This window comes from Tetrao urogallus (assembly GCF_951394365.1).
Source record: "Tetrao urogallus genome assembly, chromosome: 4".
Taxonomy (NCBI): Eukaryota; Metazoa; Chordata; class Aves; order Galliformes; family Phasianidae; genus Tetrao; species Tetrao urogallus.
Window position 1 is genome coordinate 36,634,770 of NC_136817.1, and position 27,552 is coordinate 36,662,321.

General features: G+C 39.1%; 1 protein-coding gene across 1 annotated transcript in view; it reads left to right on the forward strand.

Moving 5' to 3' along the window:
* The window catches only part of ARSJ (arylsulfatase family member J), a gene marked incomplete at both ends in the record, with an annotated part of 37,716 nt that extends 10,436 nt beyond the window's left edge, over window positions 1-27,280 (forward strand). Inside the window, one exon of the mRNA XM_079534969.1 lies at window positions 25,879-27,280. Coding sequence (XP_079391095.1) covers window positions 25,879-27,280 — 1,402 coding nt within the window. The remainder of the gene's footprint in view (window positions 1-25,878) is intronic.
* Between the last annotated feature and the right edge of the window lie 272 nt (window positions 27,281-27,552).

Sequence of the window (27,552 nt, forward strand, 5' to 3'; positions counted from 1 at the left end):
ATGAAACAAATTAGAGTTTTGACAGATAAGATGTTTTCAAGAAGAACAATGGCAAGATTATTTAGCGGAGCTAGCAGAGAAGTGAGATAGTGGTTAGAGGATGCTATAAGGATTTCCACATCTGTCCCTGTCTAAATCTTCTCTTGAATTGCCTTTTGGCCACAGGCAGACAGCGCTACGTGTCCAGGCTTCAGTTTGCACATCTGTATTGGTGAACTTTCTTATGACATTGTTGTAATATGTTTGGAGCAGGGAAGATTTCTGAAGTTTATCGTTTGTTAACTTGACCCAGTTGCAGGTTCCTTCTGCAGTCTCCCATCTCACTACAGGAAAAGCATGTCCCCCCAGTAATAAAGGTTCTCTGTAGCATTTTCCTCCTGTTCTTAAGAATGCCTCTCTGACCTTTTTTGCACCATGCAAATCAAAATTGAAAAGCAAAGCAAAAATAAACCAACACCACAATCGGAGTATTTTAGGTTGTCCCAGAATCACTTTTAAGCCTGTAGCCACTCAAATGTCATCCAGACTTTCCTGGACGCTGGCCCAACAGGCTGTGCTTTGGAGTCTTACGTCTCTTTCCAGGGGCCATCAGTTCAGCTGCCCAGACTTAATCCATTTTTTTTGCATTTCCCGTTATCCTGCCTCCAACATTGAAAAAAGGGGAAGCCAAGCCACCTCTTCTCCTGAAGAAAGAATGGAATCACCCTGTCATTTGGTTCTCTCCCTAATTCCTCAGGTATTTTTGGCTAAATTACGTGCTTGATATATCTTTCAGACAGGAACAGAACTTATGTTTATGTTTCTCAGTTACTGGCATGTAAGTTTTGTATCTGTAGTGCAAGAATATTTATACTTGTCAGAGTCTTTTAAAGCTGGATTTATTGTAGTTGACCACAGACATATATGCATGTTAAGATTTGTCATAGATAATAGTCCTTGCACAGTTCTGAAAATATTTTTAAAAAACACTTCAAAAGCCTTCTGTCAAGGGGGATTTTCCAATAAATAGTTGATATTTAGCCTGCGCCTTTCCATCACTGTAGTATGTTAAACCTGGAAAAGGTGATGCTAACAAGGAGGAGTGGGAACTTTACAGAGGTAGTGCTAAGCAAATTCTTCAAAAAGAAAACAAACGTAAGGCACTTGAAAACAGTTCAGGATTTTCTAATTAGATATGACATGTTATCATATGCAGCGTGATATATAGGCATGTTTATTCACCTTTCAAGTTTGCCCTTCTCTTTTTGAATCAAGCCACGCCTCACTGATTTCTCTCACATCACAGACTGCAAGTCCTGGAATTTACACTGCCAGCTTGTCATAGCAACGTAGGGAAATTTGTTACACCTTCGTTTGCAATCTGATATGAGAACAAGGTGTTTTCAGTAGCACAGATGTTCGGCGTGCATCTGCAGCGCCCTGGCCCGAGCCCCGCTTGGCGCTGCTTGGCTGTGCTGGACCTGGCTGCCACAGGCGCTGCCACTGTTCCAGTAGCAGTGTGGGGCTGGCCGTCTTTGTGCTGAAGGAACAAATGAAGCACCGTGCTGCTCAGCTTGTTTGCTTCAGCCTTGCTATGTGGATCCAGCTGCTCTTGCTGCACAGCGAGGTGAGCAGGATCTGAGCAAAGCTCAGCTGGCTGACGTGGGCACAGTTGAAGCTATGTTGGTTTGGCTCCTGAACTGAAATGGTCTTGCTCGTAGCCAGCCATGAATGGAGAGAGCAAGCTGGCATTTCCATATCCACACAGTCACCTCCAGAGAACAGGGATGTAAGAAATAATAAAGTCCCTGACTCACCCCTCTCAGGAAATGGCAACAAAAACATCACTAAAATACTTAGAATTACCTTGTTCCTTAAATCTTCAACAAAGATTTCCCCCAGGCAGACCTAGCTATAATTTTAGTTATATAGTATACAGTACATAATTTTAGTTATATAGTTTTTCTATTGCCTAATTTCTATACTGCTTCAGTTTAAGTTTATGATCTTGATTCCTAAGTGAAGGACTTCCTTTGCTACAAAAGTTGATCAATCTCCTGTATGTCCAAAATCTATTATCATGTCTCTGCTCTTCCTTGGCTAAGATCTGTTCTTGCCATCTTTCTACCTAGATCTTGGTTTACATACTGATGATGATTCCTAATGTTCTCCTCTGAACATTTTATCTTATTAAAAGTCGTGCTCAGAACAGGACGCAGTGTTCCATAGACCAGTACTGCCACATTATTTTGTTCTAAGTCCCTAAGTTTCTAAAACATTTTCATTCTTGGGCATTTGAAGACAGTATGTGACTCCTTTACTGGCATGAATTCACCTCAGTGGAAAATCTGGCCAAAGCATTTGTGTATCATAGTGTATGACTCTTCTTCCACTGCTGATGGGTAGAAAATGTTGCAGGAACAAAAGATCTTGTCCTGTCTTTACTGGTTAAGCTGTGATCAGTTGATGATTATCCCCCATGGGTTTGTTCCCGGTAGAACACCCACACTGAGGTACAGTGCTGGTCAGAGTGCACTGAAGCCACACTGATACTTAAAAAGGAACCAGCCATATTTGAGGTATGTTCCCTCTCATGTCTGAACATTTGGAAATTAAGCAAATGCATTTCCTTTTCCTACAGCAGATTGAAAATCCTTTGTCAGCTGTTGTATTTCCATGCATTAAACAGACTGTCATATGTTTTACTTCACCAGTCACTTTTATGCGTCTTTAAAGAGGATGTTTTTTTTTCCCCACAACATCAGATCACTGCTGACTCATCTACGTGTTGGGTTATCAGTAAAACCCAGACCTTGTTTCTGTTAGGAAAAAAAAAAAATAAAAATGCAGTGCTTATTGCTACCTAAAAGCCCTACTTTGCAGTTGTCATTGAATTGCCTTCTGTTTTTGCTCAGGCTGCTCCTCTCGTTTGTGTTCAGTTTGGATTTTGACCTGTTAAAAATCCTCCTGTCAAAAATGCAGCACGGCAGCCCTACTAGCACAAATTGTAGGCTGCATGGGTAATGAAATTTACTGTGTATAAATTTCACCTTTAAAATGTATTTATAGCCCATATGAAAAGAATCAACATAAGAGTAACAAACCGAATTGCTTTTACTTATTCCTTAAGGATATGTTATAAGAATGAAAAAGCCTGTAGCTTAAACATATTTGTTGCAAATTCCTCATCTTAGAACTTGAAACTGAATTTCCTGAATAAATTTTTAGGATTAGTTAAGGAAAACATATTGGCCTTTTGGATCACTTTTTCAGCCACAGACTTTTAAAGCCTTGTGTGTTTGTTTGGGGTTTGATTGTGTTTTGTTGGGTTTCTTTTCCTACTCTCCCTTTCTCATTTTTCTGGTTCATATTCAATTCAACTAAATTATTATCTGTTTTGTTGTGACTATGTCAGAGGGGCCATGTAAATGCATCCTGATAGGCAAGGGTTCTGCTGGCTGTCACCCATTGGTATGAAACAAAGATAAGAATAGGTTGATTGTCCACTTTTTTTTTTTTCTCTGGAGAAATTAGGTGAAAAATTGCCAAAATGGTAGTGGCAATTTTGGTAGTTAAAATTATCAAAAGAGCAGAACCTTTTCTGTGCTCATGTCGTTGTGACAAAGCTGGAAATATAAGGCCTGTACAAGCTGAGAAGCCAGGCTGTCTTGTACTTCCCATGGTGAACAAGGAAGGATTTGTCTTTGACGAGCTGTAGTTTCTCTGTAGGCGGGGCTAAACCTTGTAGTTGGTAGACGTTCCTTCAAGGTAAAGTACTTGAATGTATTTCTTCGGAAGAAAATGTTTGTATTGCAGATCAAGGTGATCATAAATCAAATGCAAGGCTGCGGAGCTAATAGACAGGTACAGCTTCTGACAGTATTCAACAATACAAGTACACTTGTACTCATTAATATTCTCATAATTGTAGTTGTTTTGCTGAGGAAAGAACAACTTGATGAATTAATGGAAAGAGGAGTTTCTCCTCGTTGACATACAAAAGCATTTTCTTAAAAGACTTTCTGAAGCTTTCAGTTCTTTTGAAGTAGACATATGGTTTTTAGCAGCAAGGATTTTTTTCCTGCAAGATTACTGTTGGATTTTAAAGATCAGAGATAGCCAGTCATCATGCTCCAGGTGTTTCCTCTGCTATGGCTAATACCTGTTTTTATTAGCAGCATACACTTTTATTTTCATTTGAATCATGTTCTGCAAAAATGGAGTTGTCACCTGTTATCAGAAAATTTGATTTTGGTTCCATGTTGCCCTCTTCCTCTCCAAGAACATGGGTATGATGAAGGTAGGTAAAATAATCCCTTACTAGACCAAAATCATCAAGATTATATTCTAAAAACTAAAATTGGCAGCTTCTTCATTTGAGCTAGCATTCCTGGAAGAGGGCAGCATCTGGCAATAATTCCTATTTTTTGCATATCAGCATTTTTCTTTTTCCTACATCATTAGTAACAAACACATCCTTGTGCATTGGCTGCATTCTTTGCACATTACTTCTCTGCAGTAAAATTCTGTGTCTGTTACTTGTAATTCTCAGAAGAGAGTGCTGAAGATTTTAAAACTTTACTGTTAAAAATAAGTGCTATAACAGTACCCAGCCTGTTGAGGAGACTTCCTGGAAGAAAAACTGCTGCGCTCAAAAATGCATTAGTATTGCACAGAAGCACTGCCCTTTTACTTTAGTGATGATAGAAGAGTCTGTAGAATAGAGGTCTGTAGGCCTTCTTAATGTGTTGTCTGACCTAATTTTTGTAAAGTGCAACTACTGTATTAGGAATTGTTATCCAAATGAAAGTCATGGCAGAAGGATTTTAGTTTTAAAATGATTTATATCAAATCATCGTGTATGTAATTGGAAGTAGTTTTTGCAAGTGCTATTTTGTGTCTGTTTTGAAAGGGAACATTATGGAATACAGAAAGCCAAGTTAAGTTTTGGTATCTAGAAAAAGCATTAGCCAGAGAGAGATGTATATTTGCGTTTTCTCTGTCATCATTCTTCTCTGAAAAATTAATTTGCTATCACCCTTGAACTTTCAATCTGCTGGCAACAAACTTAGAGGGCCACAGTAGCTGACTTAAAAAAAAAAAAAAAAAAAAAAAAAATCCTGAAAAACTCACTCCTGTCAACCTTAATTCCCTTGGCTTGCATGTGGGAAATTTTGAATTTAGCAAATGGAACAAGTATGTCCTGAATCTGCGAATCTGCTCTGTTTGCTAGCAATTGATCAGTTGTGTCAAAACAGTTCTGCACACTTGGAATTAAATTTTTTTTTTTTTTTTTTTTTTTTTTTTTTTTTTTTTTTTTTTTTTTTTTTTTTTTTTTTAAGGAAGCACTTGCAAATATTACCATGCTGCAAAAAATGTCTGAAACAGTTGGTGCTGATAAAACACTGGCCAGGAGGGCATGGAATTAAAATATTTCCTCGCATTCGTCTGCTTTGGGCTTATCAGCTGCTAATGCCATACAGAAAACTGCGTACATCTATACTGTGCTGATCCAAACTAAAAATGTTTTCCTGTATAAACGGGTTTCTTTTAATGGAATCTTTCACCAATTTTAGCTTTGAAAACTGTGCTTAAATTGCAGTCAACTTGCCTCGCTCCCAAACCTCCAGTGCATCAAAATCTCCTGCCTTTTGCAATTTGGAACTCGACATCAATCGCACTGACATGAATGGAAATATTCCAGGCTTATGGTGGCCTGGTGTAGACTAGTTAGTGACTTCATATTGGAAAGCATTCAAATTTTAAGTCTAAATGAACTAGGCTCAGAGTGTAAATTTAACTGCACATCCTTTAAAAGCGTGCTAAAATATTTTATGCAAATTGCACAAACACTACAGATTTCATTCTGTAGAGGAAGTGATGTCAGCATCAGGCTCAGCCCATCCTGCTGTCTGTCACAGCAACATCTTGTCCATGCATGTGAAAGTTAATAAAGGCAATATAAAGACATTTAGGAGACGGTTAGATTTTCTATGTTCATCATGACTTCTCAGTTGCACACTTAACAGTCTTAAAAATCTGGCAAAGAGACAGAAGTAGAGTGCAGTATGTTGATAATGTCAAATCTGGGTCTTTCTCTTTTGTGGTGCAGGTAGGCATAAAGAAAAGCAAAAGACCTTAGGCAGAGAGAAAATGTCATCCATCTCCAAAGTGAAATCCTGAGTATCTGAATTGCTAGTTTTTTTAATTGTCAGTGAATGCACTGTTCCTAAGAATTGGTGTGCAATTCTGATGCATCATTTTGTTTGTTATTTTACTGTTACATCAATTTGCCTTTGTTTTGTTAGTTAGATGAAACTGTATTTAAAAGTAAAGCAGTTATTTACAAGATTTTAATACAAATGTTCCAAAATACACTTATAAATAACAGCGTGGATTTCCTTAAAAGAGTTGTTTAGGTAAAGAAATCTAAATAAACACAGACAATCCATTGGAGCAAGTGATAGGCACCTGAAGACAAGTAATACACAAGAAGCAGAGAGAAGTGAATGCAGTATGGCTGGCTGTATGTGCCCTCCCGTTCTGCATCCTCTGCTGGGAATGAAGATCTTGTTGGAAAAATTGAGCATTTTCTGCTCACGCAATGCACCTGGAGATTGGCACGTCAGAAGACATGACAGAGAGAGAACAGATTGCTTCCCTTCACTGAAGTAGATGACTTAACCTATTTACTATGTATGACACACAGCCATTATGGTTTAAAAAAAATGTTCACAGACTGTGTGAGTTTGCTGATACCACTTGCCTCTAAGTTTGCACCTCATCAATTCATTATTTAAGGAAGTGAGGAAGGAAAGAAACTGTGTCTTAATCTGTGTAGGTGGATGATAATGCAAGAGCCAGTGAAGCGGGAGGACAGCCTGCAGCAGAGCCAACAGAGAACTTTGCTGTTGGCTGGGGCACCAGGGGGGAGATGCTGGTCTGGTCTGTTTGCACTTGTGTGGAGCAAAGAAGGTGCATGCTGCCTCGTGGGATGGGTGAGTGATAAAACTGGGAAATGGGGAAGTCAGAAGGATGGGCCTGACCTCCCCCTCCTTCTGCCCTTCTTCCCTGTAATCTTGCTCTCAGCCTGGATCAAGTTAGGAGTTTCTGAAAGCTGTTTTCAGAGGGGTGAAGATGAGAAATTCCGTATCTGTAATTGTCATCACAGACTCTGGAGGAAGTCACTGAACCGTGAAAACCTTAGCTACTTGGGTCTTAAAGCCGAGACTACAGTTTTGGCCCTCCTTAGCTGCTTCTATCAAAGGTTTTCACATAGTTTTAGCAACATCATTAGGGCTAGCATCACAATATTCTGTGAGAGGAGAACTGGATTATTATTTTGGTTTGATAAGAATTAAGAGCTGTGATGGTCAAATTTATTTGAGCCTAGCTGTGTGACCTAAGACGCTTTGCTGAATTTTGTCCTTCTAACAGAGGTTACTGCTCTGTACTAGAGGAAGCAAATGAGAGTGTAGTTCTCTCTTTATAAGATCCAGCCACAACCTGGGCTGTTTGCTTCAGCTGTCATTAAAGTGACTTTCTGCTAAGACCAAGGCAAATGTTTTCTGGAGTGAGCAATCTCTGAGAGAGGGTAGAGAGAGGAATATCTCAAGAAGATACAGTGCAATTTTAATACAGTCAGAGTTCTCTATAGTTTGCTCTACATGTCCAAAGGCATGTACTTTGGCATGTAGGAAGTTTGAGACAAATCAGTAGAGATTCCACATTTCCCAAATCTGTATTTTACTTCCTTAGCTGCCAGTTTCCTTGAGGATGGAAAGTGTAATGTGCAGACATAGTTTATTTTCTAGGAAAGAAACGAAAGAAATGAAGCACTATCTGCAGGTAGTAGAGGCCGTCAAACATAATTTAAACAAGCAACTGAAAACATGGCCATAATTGGGAAGAATTTTGAAGTTGGAATAATTGAGTCAGGGGAAGTGGAATTTTGTAAGCACATTCCTGAGGGAGTGAGTGGGAAAAATCATTCTTTCTGGTGAGAGAGTGAAAGACAGTGTATGCATTTTTGGCTTTTATTAAAAGGCAAAGTATGCTTCATTTGTTTCCAATTGTCCAGCGAGCTAATCTGAGTATTTCTTTCCCATCTGTAGGCTAATCAAGATCTCCGTAATAGTCAAATTTTTGATGTTGTTAGGATACTGTTTTGTTTTTCCTTTCTCAGTAACGCACCTTGCAATTTGTAGACTCAAGGAGAGAATGAGAAATTTCCTTTATTTTTCAGTCCCAAGGGAAGTTAGCAAGAAAGACAAGTATATTTTCTTTCAGCAAGAAAAGCAACGGAAAAACAGGTGGATTAGCAAAATGCACAGGTCTCTGTTTTGTTATCTCCAGGAACCTGTCTCTTAGCACCAGACTGTGTGTATCTATATGAGAAGTTGCATGAATGTCTGAACAGTGCGCTTGTTTTTCAATTTCCACTTGTGTCCTTTTGTCGTAATTTAGCTGGAGTTATCTTCCTTTTTCTGAGATTTCAGACCTGTTCCTTCTCGTACTCATGCATGAGACCAAGAGAAAAACAAGTGTCAGGTGAAGGAGGTGATTTTTTGATTTTTCCTTAAAGTAAAATGCATAACAAACTCTAACGTTTAATGTTAAAGAACCTGGTTTTGAGACCATCATCAGAATCTTGAGCTTGAATGCAGAAACGTGAACCTATCTGTCCAATTTTCCTTGTAAATCCTGTAGCTGTCAGAATAATGACATCTGTGGAGACACAGGGAATTCCTGAAACCTTGCAGAGAGCAAAGTAGGTGACTTCGGGCAAAGCAGTGACATCTATGGAGAAACGAACAAAAATATGTAAGTCAGAGCAGAAGGCAGTTACCTAAACTTCTTGTAGGTGAGTCTCTGAAAGCCATTTTATATTGAGCCTGGGGATTATAGGGACCCCACAAAACTTGGATTCTAATGTCCCTAAATGTAGTTGATGCAAAGCACTGTATATGCTTGGCAGGAATAGTGATGATTTTCTGGAACAAATGAAGTAAAGACTAGGTTTTGTCATAAGAAAGTACTCTAAATCATAGTGAAGATAAAGTCTTCAATTTGAGTTCAACTGCAAAACAGCTTGAGCAGCTATTTCAGTTTTATTAAGGGAATGCAGGTAATCTCAGTAGAAAAGCAGATAATTCCATATCAAACCAATAATAATAGATTAGATTAGAGAATTGCGACTGGCCCGTAATTTCAAGTATGAGTTTTTTCTTCATCTCTCAAGAATGAGAGTGGAGTCATGGGAAAAAGTGGAGGAAAAAATACTTTCATTTTTTCTGAACCTGAGAAGTTTGGAAGATTCTGAAAAGTGAGTTAATCCACACATGATTAACTGTGAAGTACTTTGATAGGCTAAAAAAGGTCCTTCATTAGATACATTTTTATCTTTTCATGACACTACAAAATTGTGCATTTTTATGAAGCACTGAATATTAGCCTGGGATAATCTTAACCTGTGTGTCACTGTCACCTATAATGCCGTGCAGTAAGATATGTGGACATACGCAGCCATATTTTTATTTCTCTGGTGGAATTTGGAGTTTACATTAACCACAATGAAAGAAAAGATATTCTTTTTTCCTTTTCTGATTGTGACTTAGGGAGTGACTGACTTAAGGTAGATGAAAAATGAATTGAGTTTGTGCAACTTCTTGATAGTAAGTGGAACTGTATTGGCCTTTAAATTGACCTAGAGCATTGGCAACAAACGGAAATACAGTTGTGGTTTTTTTTTCGTTTGTTTGATAGGCAAGGATGATTATTTTCTCATAGGATATAGAATCATAGAATCACAAGGTTGAAAATGGCCTGCAAGATCATCTAGTTCAACCATCCTCCCATTATCATTGCTACCACAAGCCTCTAAACCATATCTTGTAGCTCCTCATCCAGACGCCTCTTGAACACTGCCAGGGACGGCGACTCCACCATGTCCCTGGGCAGCCATTCCAGTGCCTGACCACTCTGAGAGAGAAAAAGTTTATCCTTATGTCTAATCTAAACCTCCTCTGATACAACTTGCGGACACTTCCTCGTGTCCTGTTTGTTGACTGTGAGAAGAGGCCAAAGCCCTCCTCACCACAACCTCCCTTCAGGGGGAGAGCCATGAGGTCTCCCCCTGAGCCTCCTCTTCTCCAGACTGAACAATCCTAGCTCCCTCAGCCACTCCTCATAAGACTTGTGCTCCAGACTCCTCACCAGTTTCGTTGCCCTTCTCTGGACACGTTCCAAGGCCTCAATGTCTTTTTTTGTAGTGAGGGGCCCAAAACTGAACACAGCACTCGAGGTGCGGCCTCACCAGTGTTGACTACAGGGGGATGATTGCCTCCCTGCTCTTGCTGGCCGCACTATTTCTAATGCAGCCAGGATAGCATCAGCCCTTTTGGCCACCTGGGCACACTGTCAGCTCATGTTCAGCTGAGCATCAACCAACACCCCTGGGTCCCTTTGCTCTTCACAGTCATCCAGCCACTCATCCCCAATCCTATGACGCTGCATGGGATTGTCAGGGCCAGAGTGCAGAACTCAACGCTTGGCCTTGTTGAACCTCATCCCATTCACCTCAGCCCAGCGATCCAGCTGATCTAGATACCTCTGAAGGACCTCCCTACCCTTTGAACATGTCAAAGGCTTTGCTGAAGTCTAGATAGACTACATGAACAGCCTTTCTGTCATCTTCCAGTCTAGTCACCCAGTTGTAGAAGGAGATGAAGTTGGTCAAGCATGACCTGCCTTTCACAAACCCAGGTTGGGTGGGCCTGATCCCCTGGACGCCACACACATGCCATGTGATCTCTCCCAAGATGATTTGCTCCAAGTATGTGATACAGCATATGTGATACAACGTCTAAGAGACAAGTGAGAATCTGTCAGTGGGTCAGAGAAATGTAGTTCAAAGACCTCTCATTCATAAAATATTTAGTTATTGCTATGAAAATAAAGGGAGAAAGGGAGCTTATGTAGCATATAAAAAAGTTGAAATGTCAGAATAAAACTTTCTTTTATAGCACATAAGCAAATTCTAAGTAGTCAAATATTTCAAGTGAAAGCCCAACCATGCTTTTTCTGTCTCAGGGTGTGTACTATTTCAGAATGTATTTCAGTTATATTGTTCTTAGGCTGGATGCGTACTTTCTAAGCTCATTGTGACCAACTGCTGAAAACTAGTTTGCCACAAAGTTGTTGTTCTCTTGTGAGAAATATAGTTGACTGATCTTTGATAATCTCAGCGAGCGTTTGCAAAGCTGTTGATGACTTGTTCAGCTTGAGTTGTATTACGGTGAAAAAGTGCAGTACAGTAAGTTTCAGGTTTGCTTAGCATAGATGGATAAAAATCTGTAACAAAAATGGTCAAGACACAACACTGGAACACTTGTTACTGGAAACCAGTTGGCATCAGGCACCCAACTGTGTTCTTGCTTTTTTTGCTTAGCCTTGTGTGTACCTAGCTTTCTGAGGGCTCTCTTGTTTTCCTTTTCTGTGGCATTGAACCTAACTGCAAGTTTTTTGTATGCCATTTTGGAGTCCAAGGCTGAGACTGGAAGACCAATGCACATTCAGCATTTCTTTGGTGCTTGGTACCCTGATCAAGTGAAGTGAAAAGCCTTATACTAATGAAACTGATGTGCTGTTCTGTTGTCACACTTCAAGATCTTTATTTTTGAAGATAACTCTGTGTCACATTGCACGCTTGTACTACAGACAATAGTATGTGCTGTCAACAAATTGTTATGCATGTGTTTGTTTGTGCTTACTTTCCCTTAACATATTCTTGACTCCTAGAGAAGAAATATTTAGTATCCTTATAAATAGCAGGTACGAAGGAGACCTTGTTTTCTTTCTTCTCCTTCCCTTTACAGATCCTGTATTCCTTTCTTAAAGCCAAGAAGAATAAACCCTGAATGGTGATGCTTCATGTTTAGCATGGCAGCATTTTGTTAATTTTGATGTTATTGCTGTGGCTATTAACTTCACAACTTTAAAAAGGCACTGATGACAAGTTATTTGCCGTTGATTAATTACTATGTAGCTAACAGTGCTTGAAAAGGAGTGATGGGTTGTGGTCTTGTTATTTTCTCTTTTAACAAATGTTTGGCTCCCACAAGAAGCCCTAAGGTTTAAGATCAGATAAGTAGGAATTGCTTTTACCTTGAAGATTGTTGTTTTGGTTTGGAAACACTAAGAAAATCAACTTTTTGTTGGCCTTTTGCAAAATAAATAAATAAATAAATAAATAAATAAAAAGGAGAGAACAGAAAGGTAACAAAATAATAATCCACATTTCCTTAACTATAATATAGTTCTGTTGTGGCAAGAATATTATACAATAAAACAGAACAGTTCACCAATCCTGTTTGCCAAAATAAGTGTCTGTAGGTCAGCGTACTTATTTTTTCCTGTCTTAAAAACTGCCATGCTGTTTCTCTGGACTTCCCATGCTCACAGAAGTATAGCTAAGTTTGTATTTACCTTAACAAAATCAGTTGTCCTGGCTGGCATTGTGAGGTCCAGATTGTAACATCCAGATTTTACAAAGTTATTTAGAAGCTCAGTGATGCAGATTGGGAATCAGTAAACTTTTCAGTTGTGTATTTAGTAACTTACACTATTTTCTTGGAGATTTAGGGACATGGTTTTGAAAATCCCATTAGGCACCTATTTGTGTCTGTATGTATTCACAGTCTGGTTTCTAAGTTCCCATGGTGTTGAAAACAGTAGAAATGCATTTAAGCATCAGTTCAGAAAATAGCAAGACTTTTAATCCATCCCATCTTAGAAAGCTTTTCTCTCTACATTGAATTTATGGGAATTAAGGGAATTAATTTAAGGAAATTAAGTAACAAAATTAAGATGTGAAAAATCCATACAAAGGGTTTTTCGAGTGTCACAGCTCTATAGTTATTCAATGAAGCATATGTTATACTAAATGCTGAATATGCTTTCATCTCTCCTTAATAACTGCTGTTTCCCAATAACTATTACTTTTGCCTTTTATTTTTAATTTTTAAATGGATTTTGATTTTCATGACTCCAAAGAAACCCCAGAGAAGGTAAATGCCACACATTCCAAAAGATGACAAATTATTTCAGTTTTTCTTAATTGACTTTGATTTACAGTATTAGATTGATTTTGTCAAGTCTTGAAGTTAGCGATGGAAATTGATGAGCCATTACAATATATGCAGTCAATAAGTGACACAACACCATAATTGCTGCTTGACCTTTTTGCATAATATACATGGGTAGGTCAGTGAATTCAGAAATAAGAATGGTACACAGCTGAGTGAGATAAGTGTGAGTACATGAATATCTTTGAGTTTGACTGTAGAATAAAATGAATCACACGCAATTGTCCATCTGGTACTGACCATTTGAGTTCTTGTAGGTATGGAAATTGCAGCTAGGTCCGAAGGACCAAAATTAGTGCTCTGAACCAGTGCCCTTTGAAGTCAGTGAAAACTTCGTCTTTGGCTTTCTTGTTTGAATCAGGCCAATAACTGCCAAGTTACCACTGGCCTTGAAATTCTCTCTTAATATAGTGAAGAATTTTGTACGTGTGGATGAGTATGCCTCTTGCCTCAGTACAAGTGGTCTGCGTCTTAAAGGAGGTATCACTTACCGTAAGGTATGTGATGCTAATATCACTCTATCAAGCCAGTGTTTTCATCCAAAGGGGAAGAAACTCCACAGAAGGCAAGCATATAACAGCGACAGCATTGATTCTATTTAGTGTTTAATATACTGAATGCATACTGCCAAAGTTTTGCATACGTCCAATTTCCACCTCATTTACGCTAGTGTCACTCCATTACCTGAGTCATTCTAGAAGTATTTTGTCTGGGATCAATCTTACCTACTAACATCTTAAATAAGGCGTAGTTTCATTAAAACATTCATCTGTCATAGAAATCACTTTATACGTGCTTTGATTGCTTTTAGGTACAATTGTTGTACATGTAAGAGATGTTGTTTCAGGATTTTTTTTTGGACTTGCAGTGTGTAGGCACCTGTTTCCATTCCCACGTAACCTAATATTCCCTTTTATTACCCAGCCTCATTTCTCTCTGAGGCCTCCGTTTCTGTGAGGCTTTTGGATACTTCCACTATACAATCATTAGAGCAAGATGTTACAGAGAAGCAAAATATATGAGAAATTACTGATTGTTAGAAAGGATTAGGGAGTGCAGCAGTGATATTCAAGACAGTGCTACTTACTCTGTTCCTTAAAGTACAGGAGGGAACTAAAGAAGAATTTGTCGAAAGAGCTTAATTATTCAGTTGCTTGAAAGCTTAGACCACAGATACACTGTTAACCTCAGCCCCAATTAACCATAGTTTGTTCTCTTCAGCGGTGTAGCAGGATGGTGAGAGGAAATTTTGTAGCACCCCAAAGCCTGACACCCTTGCAGCCATCACATGTGTAGCCAATAATCCCCAATTTCACTGCAGCTTCTGCTCTGCCTTGTATTTTCCCTAGCCTTTTCCTAAGGTGGGCAGAAATACAAGGACAGAAACTTGGATCTGTTTGGTACATAAGCAGATAACAGCTCAATGAATCGCTGGGCTCCAGGCTTTGTGCTATCTTATCTGATGCAGCTGTGTAAACTGAATCTTAGGGGCATTCTAGTACTTTCTTCTGTTGTAAGGGAAGGGCTGCCATGAGCTGGACATATTATTTGTTGAAGTTTGGCTCCTTCTCAGTCCCAGCATATGGAGCTCTGAACAGAGAAAGAAACAGGCCACCACAGCATTCTGGAATATGTGGGAAAAGAGTTCAGTCTGCCTTCAAGCTCCTGTTGCTTCCCAGAAATCTGAAAATCCCTTAAGAAAGAAATCATGCTTTAAATACAAGCATTTAACTTCCCTTTTATGCCATATTATACAGTATTTAATATCTTCGTGTTAGTTAAAATTGTCACATAAGACTGACAGCACTAAAACACTGTTCTCCACTCCTTCCTTCTTGTTACAGAAGCACACCTACATCTACATCCATTTGCTCAGATAATGGCAGCAAAAGCATTTGATTTCCATGTTGAATCTCCTGTGTGAATAAACAAAGATGCTTCATTTCCCTGTGTTGTCAATCAGGAAACTTTCATCTGGGACCCAGATTGATAGCATACTTCATTATCTTAACACATGATTCCATCAGGAGTTGCACATGCTGTCTCCAACACCAGCCATTACCTTAGGCAAAAGAGGACTTGCATGTTGTGGTCAACTCTTAAAAAAAAAAAAAAAAAAAAAAAAAAAGGATTTTAATGCAATATTTGTCAAGTGAATTGGAAAGTAGGAAAGGAAATCCAGTAGTACTTTCAACAGTCTGAATTAAGTGAGGCAGTAAGATCTCATTTGGTAGCAAGCAGTGCATGACAGGACTTATAGATGACTACTAGTAAGCATTCTAAATAAGTAGATGTTTGTAAGTGCTGTGTTTTAAAAACTCCTGTTGCAAACTGATCTTAGAATCAAGGTGATACTCCTTAATATCCCACCGTGTTTTCACCTGAAGACTGGAAAGTCCATTGTAGATATCAGCTACTGTCCCTCTGCTGCACTGTATGAGGGACGTGGTACCACTACAGCTTGAAGGGATGAGAAACACAGAAGACTAAGGAACCAACATGGAAGCGTCAGAAGGACTGAAGAATTAGAATTCATTTTCAGTGCTTAGGCTTAAAGCTGTGTGGATCCCAGAAGAAAGCGTGTCTCTTGCCTCCTGGCTCTCTGTTGCTAATGATTCAGTGCCACTGCTGTTGCCAGTATGTATCATTACAGCAAACTGTCTATGCTGTTGAAAAGTCAAATAGCATTTCAATTCAATCCAGATAAAACTCTTCATGCAGACAGGGCTGCAGCTTTTCTTGGAAAATGAATTCAGTTCTAGCAGAAGCTTGGCATGGCATGAAACCATTTCTGGCATGCATCTGTCCCAAGATACCTGCAGAGACAACAGCAGAAGGCATCTTTATCTTGCTGACAAGAATGCAGCTGGTGTTAAAGATCTTGAACGTGAAGTATCTGGGTGGGCATTGCAGTCAGTGTGAAACTTAATATTGCTTAAGTGGAATAAGTGGATTGTGCACTCTTTCTTTTCACTTTTGAATAGCAGTTCATCATTTCATAATGTATTCAACAGTATTAGTGTAATTAAGCCCTCAGTATAAATGCTCAGGTACATCTCATTGCTCTAGATGAATAACCTGCCATGTTGGATTGCTGTGTGATATGTGGGAGATGAAAGAAGAGATAATCTTTTTCTTTTTATGTAAATGTACATGTTTTGTGATAATGTTATATGACAGTACATTAGGCAGAACAAATAGAACAGTGAAGTTGATATGACACAAGCAATCATCTAAGAATATTTCTTAATCGGTATTTATGATCTGTGCAATGGAAAAGGGGTTTCATCCATTAATTCAGGTGCTCGTTTTGGTATCTTGATGACGCTGAGGAAAAAAAAAATTCAATTAAAATTAATGGAATTGATTTTTCTGTTTAAGTAGCTACATATTAGTTAAGGGAACTAGAACTCAATCTCTTTTTTCCGTAATAGCTGCCTTAAGACACTTGAGCTTCAGACGTATCATAGAACAGGATAATAGGAATAGTCTAAATACTTAAAAGAGGTTGTGGCTTGATTAGCATACTCTCAGTAATAATTTATCTTTAATTTATCTATAATTTAAAGTCTTAAAGCCTAATCTAAGGATTTGGATGAAACTTACTAGCCTATGATATACTTAAGATCAGTAAAGCAATGAAATTATGGCAATCTCCAAGGTCACACTCAGAATTACCATGTTTATGTAGTTGTTCAATCATTAATAGGAAATGATAGATTTCACAGCATTTGGATGTTATGTGAAGATATCTAAAATACTCTAAATGTGCCTGAATCTTGAATAAAACTGATTTTTTCAGTCCCACAATGTTCTTTAATTATAAAGTAATTATCTCAATCACGTTACCTATAAAATGATATGGTAGTTGTTAGCCTCTATTTTATATCTTGTCATTTTGTCTTCAGTCATCCTCGCTGTCAATTCAAGGTCATTTTACAACATTTAGATTGATATTTTCCTAAGCTGTCACAGAATTGTAAGTTTAAACCTCAAAATTTTTAACTTTAAAATTCATCACCCAGGTAGATGGCACTACTTTAGATCTAAACACGTAAACAGACCTATGATATCAGACGTATTCTTTTAGGCAGTATGCTTTGAAGAGTTGCTGAAATTTACTGTACCTACAAACATGCCTAGTCCAGGATATTCATAGTATCTGAGCTGTATGCTCTCAAAGTGCAGCAGTGCACACACACAGTGTAAGATGAAGGCCACCTGCATGCTCTCAGTGCTCAGGAGTGATGTGCTGTAGCACAGGGACTAGCACCAACTGCTGTGTTCCAGGTCTGATGTGCTGGTTTTCCTCCAGCCGTGTGCAGTGCTTGTGCAGTGCTTACAACAGTCTGTGGACCATTTTATTGTTGTACCTGAGGGGAGAATTCTTCTGCACTGCAATTTATTGCTTTTAGACTCCCTTTATTTCATGTTCTTCTGTTTTCCTTCCTGCAAAAAGGACTGGAGCAGATCAGAGAATTTCATCTCATACTAATGAATGGTGTTTCCTTTCCTATTTGCTTGCCTTAACTTCAGAGAAACACACGGGGATGGGCTGCTTATATGACCTTCTTTTCTTATTGTTCAGCTCCAGTACACCTCTAAACTCACAGCAGCGTATTTCTTTTCCTTGTAACACGTTGATTAGGGGTAAAATCTGAAGGAATCGGTTTTTGCTGAGAGCACAGAATTTGGTGGAAACGTCTGAATGTGTGATTGGTGTGCACAGAGCCTTTATTCAAATTGTTTTTGTGTCATTTACACGTAGACTTGAAACCTAGAGCGTTGATTATGCCATCTTACATTTTTTTCTTTTTTTTTTCTAAATTAATAACATTCAGAAATAAAGTTGGAAGCAACGTGCTCTGTTTCCACAGCTGCAGCAGTCTCTTGCAAAGAAAACAATAGCTGCACATACACATATGCATTCCAGCTGCTTCTTACTCCCACATTCTCCTTTCCCCTTTTTGTACTCCCATTTGAGCAGATAAATTGTCTCAGTGGCAGGGAAGTTTAGTAGTGGGTATGATGAGAGCTTAATAATATTTTGTGAAAAATAGTATTTTCATACATTATTTCCTAATTGCAAGGGCTGATTTAAAGTTGAAGCTTCTGCATGAGTTTCATAACACCGTTTTTGTTTTTCACTGTGCAAAGTACCCCTTACAAACAGGGAGATTAACATGAAGGAAATGCAGGTAAAGGTCTCTGTTTCTTTCATCTCCCAGCTTGGTTCTGTACTGAGCTATATTTCCTTTAGAACCAGCAACCCTAGAGAGAAGAGATTTCTTCCTGCTGTTCCCCATGCTCTGCTTCTCTCCTGAAGTGACTGTGATGTCAGCAGGAGGTGGGCAGGATAAAAGACAGGACCACTGGTGCACATCCTCAAGATGCAAAATTGGCCAAATGAGCACCAAACAAAGCCACAATGAGCACCATTTTCTGTGTTGATTCTCCTGCTTTTGAATGGCGGAGTTCTGGGGCTGCCAAGCCACCACAAGGTGATCACTCAAGATTTCTGTAATTCTTGCTATTGATAAATGTTTATTTTTGTTAATGTAGCTCTGGGTGGCATTTCAGGGTGCCGGATGATAAAAAATACGTTCTCAGTATAAGCAGTATAGTTGTGTAAGGACATTTTTTAGATGACCAAATATCGGACCTTGCATGAGATTCAGTTGCCATGCAGTTAAACAGGCATACCCGAATGCCTATAGCTCCTTGGAAAAGGATAATTAACAAAAAACGGTGAAATTCTTAGTCTGTTAATAAATCATTGCATGGCTGAGGGTTGTGTCTACTGTCACTCTGCCTTCCCTCCCCTTCCTGGGCTTCTTATCAGAGCAAAGCGGAAAGGTGAGGCAGTTACATCCCCCCATATTTCACCCCAGCCTGTGCTCAATATTCCATCAATTTAACAGTTGGGAACCAGGGCCATGGGGATCATAGGGATCATGTTTATTTTGTAAATGGTTGGTCTTTGTCACCCTCACATTTCTAGAAAATTAACCGGTATTGGCAGGCCATGGCGTGGTGCTCTGGATCAGCTCCTCTGATCCCTCCTGCCACAGCTCATCTCTAGTGAAGAACTGTCTCCATGCTCTGGAGGAAACTCTTTGATCTTTCTGCCACAAAGTCATGCACCTGCCATCTTGGAGAAGCAACCCGCTAGCTATAGTAACATTTCCATGTGTCAATAAAACCATTTCTTACCTAGTTCAAGCCACTTGGAAAATACTGTAGATATACAGAATGTCATAGGCACACCTGTAAACAGAGAGAAAAATAGGCGACATAAGCCAGCACATCATTTCTTTCATTATATCCTTGATTTCTATTGCTTAGCATGAGGGTCGATCTTATGACTGATCATGTTTTCACATATAAATAATTTTCTTCACTCCATTTTGTTCAGAATTTTAACCAGGTCAGAATGCTGCATGGCTGATTTGTGAGTTATTTCCGTACCTGTAGCATTACTCATATTCATGGGACAAACTTTGATTACTTACTTTGGTCGTGTTTCAAACCACTATCTGACTGAAATCACACTCATGTTTAAACTACATGTTGAACTGAAATGTTAGCTATAACTTTACTTTGGAATCAAGTATCTGGAACTCACAGCAGAAAAAAATATTTTTTCCGCACTGCTGCAGAGGCTGCTGTTTTTGAAAGACAAACTAATTTCTGTTGTGCAGATCCAGGGCTCCTCAAGAGTGTTTCTGAGAAGACTACACTGCTCAAAAATCAAGACTTCTGTAGCAGTGTTTAGAAAATGTATAACATAGAATTGTATACAGACACGAGTACTGAAAAGGAAGGATATGATTAACAGAAGATTTTAGTTAACCTGGTCTCAAGCAGAAATTCGTGAAGAATGCTGAGATGTCTACTGCCTGCTTTGTCTCTCACCAAAGAAATTTGAGTTTTCAAAACCTTAACAGATTCAATATAAAGCTCATAGCTTTTATGGCAAATACTATGGGTGCAAAATCACATTTTTGTGTTTCTTTCATGTTGGTCGCTGGCTGATCAGGAAGTTTGCACATTGTGCCGTGCTTTTCCCCTGCCTCTCTGGTGGACTGAAGCAGAATGGCCTCTGCACAGCTGCCACTTTGCTAACAAGTACCTGACAGAGCTCAAACCAACTTTGAGCTAATTAAGAGTAAAAACAGCTGCCCAAAGTAACGGCTTTTTAAAAAAATCAGTGTTTGTAAAAGCCTAGTCCTCTATAAAGAGGTTTTTATTATGTTTATTTGCTCTCACTGGTCATTGAGTCCTGCTTCTAATCATTTTTTGGGTGTTGGTGTTGTTTTCTCCCCACAAGCTTGGACTCCAGAGGAAGGGGAGCCTCCACACAAAACAATGTCACTGATTCCTGCATTCTTCACCGAGGTGAAATAGCCGTGTTTCAAACTATCCTTATACAAACAGTAAGATGTCACAGCCTGTTCTTTACCAGTTGTTAAGCCTTTTAACACAGAAATGATCGGTAATGATTCTTTAATGCAGCATGCATACCTCAGTATTATCATTCTCTGACACCTTTTTTATTTTAAATAATCTCTTCTGAATCCTAGTCTGTAATTTATTTTAAAATTTGAGAAAACTCATCCAATGTGGTGACAGGTGTCAGGACGAGGGGAGATGGCCTCAAGTTGCACCAGGGTAAGTTTAGGTTGGATATCAGTAAAAAGGGTTGTTAAGCACTGGAATAGGCTCCCCAGTGAGATGGTTGAGTCACCATTCCTGGATGTGTTTAAGAACTGTTTGGATGTGGTGCTCAGGGATGTGATTTAGCAGAAGGTTGTTAGAGTTAGGGTAGTATGATTAGTTTGTGCTTGGACTCGATGATCTTTAAGGTCTTTTCCAACCTGAGCAATTCCACGATTGATTGTTTCCTAAGATGTGCAAACATAATAAAGATAAGTTTTCTACATGCTAGCAAAAGTCCCTGAAATTAGGAACTTAAAACTGTGCTTCTTTGTTAATCTTAAGTGAGCCTTGAAAGAATCCTGGTTTGAAGACAATTAATGCAGTATTTTAAAATTGCGAAAGCTTAAAATTAATGGTCTGTTACATTCACATTACAAAATAAAAACATCTGAGCTTCTTTCTTGATGGAGAGCCTACAATGAAGTTAAGGGGAAAGTGCTCAATAGAAAACTCCTTAAGATGTTTTTAAAGAGAGCTGGTTTGATGAACATATGTTTTGGACCCCATAAGCACTATGGGGTTGAGACATGCCAAGAGAACTTCTTTCTCTTACAGACCTTTAGTCTTGCTCTCTGCTTCAGTGAATAGCAGTGAAAACATACAAATATCAGTATCATTGATCTACTTCTGTAGTTTGGTTTGTTCTTCAGATGAGAAGTGGAAAAGTAGTTTATCATTACTAAGGACATCAGAAATGGGAAACTAGACCTCTAAATGTTCATGCATTCCTCAAGTTCAGGTCAAATTGTCTGTAGTGTCTCCATGGGGATTTATATCCGCAAAGACTCCAGCACCTGAACATATAGTTCAGGTGCTTTAGCAACTTAATGGTCACTGCACCTTGAGAGAGATAGTAGGAGTAATATACAAGTCTTTGGCTTAGCTGTGTGTCCTTGTAGAGTGAAACAGGAAGGGAAATCATGGTGGAAAGCAGTATCAAACCCAGGATGAAGGATTTGCTTGTTTGTTGATTTAATTTAAGAAATCTCCAAAATATTTCTCTTGGCATTCAAGAACCAAAGGTTGTACAAAGTCACCAAGATACTTTCTCTGGGAGGCCGTGGCTCTCAAGTTTCCACTACAAGCAAATGAACAGTGCTGTAACAGTCAGCTAGCACTGTACAGCTGCCTTAGCTGGAACAGTTATTGCAGTGTTTTTACTGTAAACATCTGAACAACTTCCACACCAATAAAATCAAAGTGAGAGTAGAAAATCCACCACGCAGAAACGTGCCCAGGTGGTGAGGAATAATAACAAAAACATTTTTGTAATTTATAATTTTCAGTAGGTATGTTATTAACTGAACATTTCAAATAATTTTTACTTAGGTTTATGTTGGTGTTGTTGTTAAACAAGAACAGAAGGCATTTTTCAAATTTCAAATATCTAGTGGGCACAGACATGGCTTAGAATCTTCAAGGGGCAGGGTGGAAGAAAAGACCTGGAACCTACACTTTTTGCGGAGTACTGTCACTCTTTCACCTTAATGTAAATACTGTCCATGGAGGTCAAAGTCTGAAAAACAGGACAATTACTTTGTGCAACTCATCAGCGTTTATATTTATTATTATTATTATTAAATTATTTATTATTTGTATTGACCTGGTTACTAATGTTATTATAATGAGGAGCTCCAGGCTGTTCTTTATCATAAATTGCTTTCTGTATTTAGGATTAAATTCGACCAAAGCATTTTGAAGAATTAGCAAGTTGGTGGTGGGAAACTATGAAATCTACAAAATGTATTCCACAGAAATATCTTGGCAGATAGTGAGCTCATGCACTAGAGTCTAGAGGACTCCCCCAAAGTATCAGCATGTGCCTCTTATTTCCTTTATTTTTTGCCATGCTCATTTTTTTCTTCCCTTGCGCAGTCTAAATACAGTTTCAAAATGATAATGATGCAATATTTTTCCTTTAGCTACTTATGCAGTTTATTTCTATATAATCACTGTCTTTTGCTCAGACTCCTTTGTTTTCTCATGAAACATCTGAAAGTCCTTTGAAAATATAATCCTTTCACTGGAAAAGTAATAGTGGCACATAATGGATCTATTAGAAAGGCATGTGGCACAGAAAAGTGAGCAAATCCTGACCGCTTTTGTGATAGTGAACAGTGTCCTGATAGTTATAGGCTGCAATTGCATTGAGACACTTCTGCAGTTGAAATATTCTATCTTAAAAATGATTGTTTACGTAAGTCAATTTACATATACATATCTATTTGTATGTGTGCATGTATGTATATCCAGAAACGTATCTTCCATGAATACCAGACACATACACATATGGGAAACATACCAGAAGTACGTGAAAGCAGAATTTGAGCAAGACTGTTCTGTGTGTATTATAACCAGCATGCTGAATAACTTACTGCAACAAGGGGCACTGCTGTATTTCAGATATTTTACTAAGAATAATGTGTAATAACTAAGAATAATGTCTAATAACTGAAGCTAATTCTTGATATTTTTTTAGTTCAGTGTTTTTCAAATAGCCAGTGTAGGAATTTCATGCTTGGATGTATAATTGAAAAGCTGGGAAATCTGTGTGTTGGTTATGATTTTTTTATGTGAATTAACTTTGTATGAGTTTCATACTTGCTGTGTAAGCGTTGTCAGGAAGCAGCTTAGTTTCCATTGTGCTGTGCTGTTACCCATTCCCCTCACATTCTGCTTGTCTGTCAAAGAGTTAGCAGGGTCTCTATTACTCCAGCATCACTGTAAAGAAAATTCCAACAGCAAATGCCAGCAAAATCACTGTAACGGGTGAAACTGCCCAACTGGGGCTGGGTGGTGATCTTTAGTCCTGCAGGGATGGAGAAGGCAAGATCTGTGCGCTAGAGTAGCAGCGTGGGAGCTTCATCAGATCCAATCAGGGGAATTTGCTGAAAGAGTTGAACAAGGCAGGGGGACAGAGAAGGGGAAGGAAATTAAATATCTTCTGAGCATAGTACCCTGTGGGCTCTCAAAGAAATAGTGAACTGAAATATGGAGCATTTCCATTATTCATTGTGGTTTCCTTGCTGTAGTTTACCTGTTCTGAAAGAAAAATGCAACTAATCATGGAAATGATGTGGATGTTTGTGCATGCATGACATTTCTTTTATGGAAGTAAAGTGTAAAGCCCAGAAACCCATTATTTTGGAAGTGCTCTGTTGCTATGCAGTCTGTCCTGTCTCAGCACCAGCCTGTGAGTTTTGGGACAGTTGGATGGCAGGGCTCCAAATGCACAAACTAGTTACAGATAGAAACAATGCTCTGAAAAAGTTCCAGAGAGACAGAGGGAAGCAGTGCTGCTTAAAGCAAAGGAGCACAACACCCAAAGCTTCTGCAGTTATTTAGTTGGACTACAGCTTCTGGTTCTGTGAAAATAACAAAAGTCCAAGAATAAGATGGAAGTTAACACAATTATTACAGCTTGGCAGGCATTAAGAACATCCATGTTGCCTACTAAGATGTTGTCCAGGCAGACATCATATAAAAGCAGACTAGGTTATTTATGGGCAGGCAGAGCTTAATGTTTTTAATTCTGTAGATAGCTCAGGAGGCCAATCAGATTGGCAGTATTAGCAGAATGCGTCAGAAAATCCCAACTTCTGTTACCACAAAATAGTAAAAGTATTTTTGAGGCGGATTCACAGTGGCATGGCACCTAGCAGTTCTACTCATGTCTGAGAATTTTGTCTGTTCTTATAATCAGGGAGAAGCCTCTTTTAGTTTATAATGTGCTGATAAATTTTATTTGTAGTGTCTAAGTGTTAAAAACTGACTTGTGCTTAATTTTTGTTACTACTGCCCATGCTGAATTTGTTTTTTAATGTTATGGATACTGTACGTATTCTTTTCTCGCAGACTATGCTGCAGGATTTATTATCTCATCCTTTAAATATACTGTTGTTGCAGTTGCCAAGTGCAGTATAGGTATATATATATGTTTACCACTATCAAATCATGAGGTATTGTAAAAATTGTATTTATCCAAATATTTTTTCATAATCATTGTGAAATGGTAACATGATAAAGCTTTCTGTGGAGAAAAAAAATATGTATCTCAAAATGTCAGTGCTCCTGTATATCTAGATATTTTGACTAACTCAGTTTCTGACAGGAAACATTTCATAGAAATGTTAGGCATAGACAGAAAATGAGTACTGAACAAAAGATCCATGATGAAATTATCACTTTCTTTTCAGTGATTTCTCATAAACATCTTTTCACTGTAAATTTCCTTTTAGTTAGGGCAAACCTAACTCACCATCCGTACATGCTTACACCTCTTCCTTAGGAAATGAATGTCACAGCATGGGGCTGTAGGTGTTCTGGACTCCAAGGGGTGCAGAGCCAGGCCCCATCATGTGTATGCTGATGATTGACTCAGTTGTTCTAACATTAGCAATGTCTCTACTAAATCATAGCCCATATGCATGTTGCATGATGAATCACCAGAAGTCTGATCATTGGGGCTTCAGGATTGTGCATGTTGTGAGAACTGGGCCTGAGTCAGGGCTATGGTACTTATTCATGCTCAAAAATACAATGCAATCATTCTGCTTTTTAGGGTTTGTATTATACATGAGGGATACTGGAAAAGTCTGTGAGCTTGACTGCTAGCTTTAAAATAGTAATGCCTAACTAATGCTTTGCAGGGAGCTTGTTGCCTCTGAGATTCTCTGACACTGCTCACAGCTACAAGGAAATCAGAATGCTAAAAATGAGGCCAAAAGGGAGGGGAGTGTGTGATGTGCTGTGTCATGTTACTTGTTTAGTATTGTTGCCCAGTGGCCAGCGAGGGAGAAGCCACTCTTTTGAATGCTCATGAAGTAAAACAGATGCCATTCTCCTGCTTCAGCAGATTTAGTAGTATAACCTTGTTAGTTTTTGACATATGCACTCTGAAATACTTCGAATAAAAATTGCTTCGTGCTTAAGAATTGTTTCTATCAGTTATATGCATGGGTTTCCATGGGTAAGGGCTTGAGGCTTTCCTTTTCCCCCTGCCTGATGCAAATGTCTCTCTCCTGCCTGCCCCCAGGTACCAGATACACACCGGCCTTCAGCACTCCATTATACGGCCAACCCAGCCCAACTGCCTACCTCTGGATAACGTCACGCTACCTCAGAAGCTGAAGGAGGTTGGTTACTCAACACACATGGTTGGCAAATGGCACTTGGGGTTTTATCGCAGAGAATGCATGCCCACACAGAGAGGATTTGACACTTTCTTTGGCTCACTCTTAGGCAGCGGTGACTACTACACTCACTTCAAATGTGACAGCCCTGGAATATGTGGCTATGACCTGTATGAGAATGATAATGCAGCTTGGGATCACGACAATGGCATCTACTCCACACAGATGTACACGCAAAAAGTACAACAAATATTAGCTTCTCACAATCCCAGGAAACCTATATTCTTATATATTGCTTACCAAGCTGTTCATTCGCCTCTTCAGGCACCAGGAAAGTATTTTGAACATTATCGATCCATAAATAACATAAACAGGCGAAGATATGCTGCGATGCTGGCTTGTTTGGATGAAGCCATAAACAACGTAACCCTTGCTCTAAAGAAGTACGGTTACTATGACAATAGCATTATCATATACTCTTCAGATAACGGTGGGCAGCCAATGGCTGGAGGAAGTAACTGGCCTCTCCGAGGGAGCAAAGGAACATACTGGGAAGGAGGTATCCGTGCTGTTGGGTTTGTCCACAGCCCCCTTCTGAAAAACAAAGGGTCTGTGTGTAAGGAGCTTGTGCACATCACGGACTGGTTCCCCACTTTGATCACACTGGCTGAAGGACAGATTGATGAAGATATCCAGTTAGATGGCTATGATATATGGGAAACCATTAGCGAAGGCAGACGTTCTCCACGGGTAGACATCTTACACAACATTGACCCAATTTACACCAAAGCCAAAAATGGTTCTTGGGCAGCTGGCTATGGGATCTGGAACACTGCAATTCAATCTGCCATCAGAGTGAATCATTGGAAACTACTGACAGGAAATCCAGGATATAGTGACTGGGTTCCTCCGCAGGCCTTCAGCAACATGGGCCCCAATCGCTGGCATAATGAACGTGTTTCTTGGTCAGCTGGCAAAACTGTGTGGCTTTTCAACATAACTGCTGATCCATACGAACGGGTGGACCTCTCTGCAAAGTATCCTGATGTAGTGAAACAGCTGTTGAGGAGGCTTTCACAGTTTAATAAGACTGCGGTTCCTGTTCGGTACCCACCTAAGGATCCACGGAGTAACCCAAAGCTGAATGGAGGAGTCTGGGGTCCATGGTTTAAAGAGGATGAAAAGAAGAAGAAGTCAGATAAAAGTAAAGGTGCTAATAAGCAAAAGAAGAACAAGAACAAGAAAAAAGCAAATCGGAAAAAAGGACAATCATTACATTGCCGATCACGTCTTGCTGGTGGATAGACTTTCAGCATACTTGTTTTTGCCAAGCCTAAGACAGCTTGGCCCAAATTCCTTGAATTCTGACAATATACCAGAAATGCCTGCTCTGCACTATGGAGGAAAGCTGTCATCTTTTAATTTGTTCTCAAATTTCACTAGGATGAGATATTTTGACGCTGCATCAAACATACATAAACATCCATGTGACAGACTTTCTCCTCTACAGGAAGAATGGTGCTCTTCCATCACAGCTACATTCCAGATAAGAACACAATTACTCCTAACTTCAGAAG